Consider the following 5,935-nt stretch of genomic DNA (forward strand, 5'->3'; position numbering starts at 1 on the left):
GTCCTCGAGTCTTGTGCCTAAAGTTGTACCCCCTGCAGGGTGTCAAAATATTTCTAAATGCCATGCTCTCGGTCATGAGCATGCTTTTGTCCATTTGCAGCAGTCGTAGAGTTTCAAGTTTGGTTTGAGGTGGTTGATGTGTTGAGATAGTTATTTGCAGATGTTATTACTATGGTTCCTTTTACATATATGTTCAGTTGATGGTTATGGGTTAGATAGTTGTGTTGGTTAAGTCTAGATGCTCACATATGTTTTTGTCAAATTTTGCTTTTGTATATAAATTTACTTAACTATGTGGCCATATTCTTGCTAATATCTCAATTCATAATCCTTGGAGTCGGGTTATCTATAAGTACCCAATATGAATTAAGTCTCGCGAGTACCTTCATACTCACACTGTTCTTTTAGGTGCTACCGGCCAGGAGGAGCTAGTCTTTGGCTACTTCACGACCGCTGAGGGTGGTGGCAGGCACGAGTAGGCAACTACTCGGAAGTCGTAGTTTTGTGATGGAGCCTAAGGGCATATGACTCCATCCTCCTTTTGTTGTTTATAGTTTTAGCTTCCGCTGCATAGTTCTCATTTGTCCAGGAGTTGATTAGTTCCAGTCTCCTCCTAACTCTCTTTTGCTGTAAATTGTAAGAAATTGTGGATGCTTAAGAACTTGTAATATAATTAAATTACTCACTCTTTGTTAAGCTTTATTGTGATGTGATATGTTAGAAAGGCATATGTTCCGACCTTGGGCACAAAACATGTACCGAGACTATCGGGATGGTATTCTGATTAATCATTGAAGTCATGATTAAGTAAATAATCGATTTAATGATTAATTAGAATACTGTTTGGACGGTTTCTTACACCATCAACCCCAATAATAGTTAGTATCTGACCCTTATGCATGCCAATAAGGAAGCCCGTCGAAGCAAAGGATGGGGCGGCATTGCTAGAAATTTTTAATACATGACCTAAAGGAAAAGAAAGTGCACTTTAGGGCCTTCTTGCCAAGTTCATCCACCGATGGGTAGTGAACAATGTCAAAATAAGTTCCAGGGTTCCTCTGAGCAATGGTCTAAAGTAACCGTAGAAGATTATCATATGATGCTTTGTAGGTCCCGAACTTGCCCACGAACGACAAAAAATTGTACTATTATTTTGACTACCAATAACTATATTCGCTATATTGACAACAACATAATGTAAAAAACAAATATATAATGCTACTCTGCAAACTTGCATCTAACAGTATAATAATCCTTAAAAAAATAGGTCTAACATTTACTCTACATTGCTAAAAAAAAGTAAATCTAACAATACTACTTCTAATGTCACTAAATACTACATCTATTTGCTAAGTTATATCCAAACCTATATCTGATTACTAAACTCTGTCTAAACCCTAGATCTAATTCCGAACCTATGTCTAAATACTAGATCTAATTGCTAACCTATGTCTAAATCTAGACCTATCTTCTAAACTATATCTAACCTAGATCTGAGTTCTAAACTATGTCTAAACCTAAATCTGGTGGCTATGCTAAATGGTTTGTAAAGAAAACAAAGGACAAAAATTACCTTCACTGGAGATGAATTTTGGCAAGCCTTCACCGCTTCCTTCTCCCTCCCTTCTCCTCTCCTCTCCTCTCCTCTTCTCCTTTGTGCTCTCTCTCTCCTGGTTGCGGTGTGAAGCAAATGACCGGTGTGAGGGAACCCAGGGGTAGCATGGCCATTATATAGGAAAAGGTATCACCCTTCCAACGAATGATACCTTTTTAGTGGGTTCAAGCGCATGCTCGTGTCGTCCATTGTAAGGTGACATCGCTCTACGATTCACCAAGAATGTGATTATAGAAAAAGTAGGAGTCCATTTAAAAAATTAGCATTTATGTCGCTCATCTAATGGGCGACAGTGGTGGGGCTCACAAATCAATGGACAAATATTAAATGGGGGCGTTGACATGGCTGCCACAGCGACCTAACGCCCATTGGAATGACGACAACCACCTGTCGCTCGTTAGATGAGCGATATAAGGATATTAATGCTAATTTTTAAATGGACCCCTACTTTTACTATAAGCACAATATCCTAGGTGCGTAGAGCGATGGAGGTAGTAGCAGTCACTACAGAGGGGGCAGCAGCTTTCTGGTGCAGGCAGCAAGGTAGCTGAAGCGAGAGGATCCTTTTTGCTGTAGTGCAATGCTGGCTGTCCCCCCCAGCCACTTGCCGCCTGGGTCTGCTATAAACCAAATGCACACAATAGGGGCAGACTTGCGATGCAATGGCAGCATGAGGGACCGATGCTGGCAGTTGGTTGCGTCTTGCCTATAACCAATTGCCAGAAGCCATTGTATTTCAATCATTTTATTTTCTGATTCATGTTTTCTTTCAGCTTTGTTTCTTTTATTTTTCTCATCCAATCTTTATTTTTATGAGAACTATAATAAGTAAACTACGAGGCATAAAATGTTTCAAGCCGCCACATTCTCTTTTTTTTTCATGAGATTCCAATCTGATGAACATAAATGCTGAAATTAAACACAGTCAATACATCATATATACAATCTAGATCATTCGAGGAAGGACCTCACAAATCATACAATCCAGAACCTACCATACATTCCTGATAAATTAAAAACAATAGAAAAAAGATTTATTCTAGCGTCTTATTATATTGGCTAAACTAACTACATTTATCCTAGCTCATGATCCCCTTGCTATATTCTCCCTTATCTCGATACTGAGCTAGCTAAGGAAAACTGAGGCAGCACTCGCCTGTGGTATATGATAGTTGCGGCACCAACATATTGCTTATTGGGTACAGGGTCTGGGTATCTTTTGTGATATATTGGATGATGCATTTCAGTACTGGCCTAGGTAAAACCTTTTGTAATTTATGTACTAATGCGCACCATACGATACAGTTTGTGGACATCAACTACTATATACTAAAGTCCCTGGATTCTCTGAATTCTCAGGGCCCTGCTACTGTAGCTACTGTAGCAGTAGGTCCTGTGTGTATGTATATATATGTATATACGTTTAGGTATATGTGTACACATATATATGTATATACGTATAGATATATATATATATATATATATATATGTATATACATATGTATGTATGTATACGTATATATATATATGTATATACATATGTATGTATGTATACGTATATATATATATATATATATGTATATACATGTAGGTATATGTGTATATATATATGTATATACGTATAGATATACATATATATATGTATATACATACATATGTATGTATACATATACATATATATGTAATTTTCTTTTTCAGAAAATTCTAAAAAAATGTTGAAATGAATATTAGTTACATTAATAAATTGGTTGATAAAAACTAAAATGCAAAGAAAAATATATAAAACTCAAAAAATATGAAACAAAATTTTTTAGATTAGTATTACTTCCACCTGCATGTTAAAACTATGTGCATGCATAAAAGTATTATTGTTTTCTCTATAATTAATTGAATGTGTTTAACATTAATAATTTTATAAATAAATTTTGAAATGTACAAAATTTGTGAAACTATTTTTTTAGTCTTCTTTTCTTATGCTCTACACAGCAAAATAAAAACGAGCGCGCATAGGCACGCCAATCAGACTAGTATATATGGTTATTATATGAATGGGAGATTAGAACATATTTCCTAAAGGAGGCAAATCGGTCACATCCCAAGTTACGTAACTAACAAAATTTTAAGGGAATGTTGTGCATTTACTATAAAGCTCTCACTCATATGTACCAAGTCAACCTGGTATCACCTAAAATAATTTATTTCTTTTTTTTTTCAGTGCTTAGAGCATATCATAAGCAATGGAGTGATCGAACTGTAATTGATGGGATTATTGGTCACTGTTAAGTTCCAATATAAGTTCGTTAACATAACAGTAGTAGTCTCCCATTTCTACGAATATGTTTTTGACCATGACAATGTTTCGTATGCTACCACCGATACATCTTACCTCCACAAATGACTAAGGTAGGATGAGAATTAGAGCATCGGATGATTGAGGCCATGACATGTCCGTCAAGTTACGTGAGTGATTTTCAGACTATAAAACTTAATTAGCTATTCAAATTGAATTTGATCGATGTAGTAACAATATATATTGACATTACAATAAGAGATGCCCCAAACTAGCATTACATGCAAGACTCAGACTTCTTGCAGGAAGAGATAATATAATTTGCTCTCTTCAAAAAAGATGAGGAAAATAAATAGGTATAGCTTAGAGTTTGAATGGAGATCTTGTGCTCTTAGCACTAACTCTTTCTGCATCAATCTCGACCAAACAGCTCTATCTTGATTAGTTTGAAGGACAGTTCTTGATTGCTTGCACCACTGCTTGCTCCACCGCATGTGCGTCGATGACACCCACAACTTCATCCTGCAGTGTTAATGGGAATTTAAATAGAAATGAGTTCTGAACGGTTAAGCATGCCTATGCATATGTGTTCTTTAGATCATTTTTACTGATAGGCAGGGAGATATATAATAAAGGCTTAATCATATTATATATGTGTTATTTTTTAAATCCCACCTCTCCTACTGCTTCAAGACGAAATGAACCGGCACAGGAAGCCCTAGCCTCAAGCACGGTAAGGCCTAACTCGTCAAATGCCTCAAGAATGGTAGAAAGTAGTCCTGGGCTGCTCTTGTCCATGAACACATTGATGAGGAAACCCTTCTCAAGGACTTCAACACTCACCAATGGCGAGGGTTCTTGGCAAATTTTGCCATGTTGTGCAGATGCAATCTCTTGGTTCAGCTTCGCGATTTTCTGCGTCAGCTCTTTGATGTAGGTTGCTGCATCAGCTATTATTGACATTTTATTTCCCTACATGACACATTTGTTAGATAAGTTACTTTCTAGGTCAATATTGAAACATATGTGAAAGATGAGTGAATAATGAAAAACATCACGACTACGTATAGTACTTAGGTTATCATTAGCTACGGTACAAAAATCACTTTGTGTTTTCGCCATCTTTCATTGGAGAGATATTTTCAGGGGTGTTAATTTCGTGATTTGGACATAAGGGAAGTTTGGACCCGATTAACGAATGGAAGATGATTTTCAAAAGGTTGCCTTTACAATTGATCTAATTAAATCTATGTATTACATGTTGCAACAAAGTAACAAGTGAAAATATAATAAGCCTCTGAAGTAAATTCTAAATAGTGATCGTTTCATATAACTAAAGTAACAAGTGAAAATATAATAAGCCTCTGAAGTAAATTCTAAATAGTGATCTTTTTTGAGGGAAAACGCTCCTATCCAATATATAGAAAACTAATCAAAAGTACATAACTATAGTAGCTTGATCGTTTCATATAACAAGAGGGGATGCATGCTCGTTAGAAGGAAGAAGAGCATACGCAAGAGCACAGAATAATTTGAGCAGATAAGAAGACAAAACTAACCGCATGAGAATGGGTAACGCTGCGGAGGACCTGCAGCTTCTCATGGAAACTTGCTCTCTTCTGCTCCCTTGACACCATCTCCCTCTCCTTTTCTCCCTTTTCTGTTCCCTAGCTCTCTCTTTCTCTTTTCTCTCTTCCTCTCTCCTGCTCTCAGTTGAACGAATCTTCTATGGCGAGGAGAGCTATTTAAAGGCGTTTCTCAACACATGACTACATGAGCCCCCTGGCATGAGTCGAGACACACAGTTACACATGGCAGTCTTTTACAATCTGATAAGGCTAATGAATGACTGCACTAAAGTATTAGGATAGAGAACTTGACCATACATTGCCACATAATTAATATTTGTTACCATGAGAAAATCCAAATTTGCATGCATGAACATTGATGAAATGTATATTCAGATAATCAAATTAAACGAGTTGGTGCATGATGTTAATCTACAGGCTTGCTATAGATACTAGCATGCT

At 36.6% G+C, this 5,935-nt stretch overlaps 1 protein-coding gene across 1 annotated transcript; it reads right to left on the reverse strand.

The window, feature by feature from the left end:
- Positions 1 to 4,083: 4,083 nt before the first annotated feature.
- On the reverse strand, positions 4,084 to 5,725 carry LOC133885284 (uncharacterized). Its single transcript, XM_062324977.1, has 3 exons — positions 5,465 to 5,725; positions 4,581 to 4,877; positions 4,084 to 4,427 (listed from the first exon to the last, which is right to left on the reverse strand). The coding sequence occupies exons 1-3, from the start codon at positions 5,540 to 5,542 to the stop codon at positions 4,347 to 4,349; spliced, it is 456 nt and encodes a 151-aa protein (XP_062180961.1). The 5' UTR covers positions 5,543 to 5,725; the 3' UTR covers positions 4,084 to 4,346.
- Between the last annotated feature and the right edge of the window lie 210 nt (positions 5,726 to 5,935).

Source organism: Phragmites australis, chromosome 11 (assembly GCF_958298935.1).
Source record: "Phragmites australis chromosome 11, lpPhrAust1.1, whole genome shotgun sequence".
NCBI lineage: Eukaryota > Viridiplantae > Streptophyta > Magnoliopsida > Poales > Poaceae > Phragmites > Phragmites australis.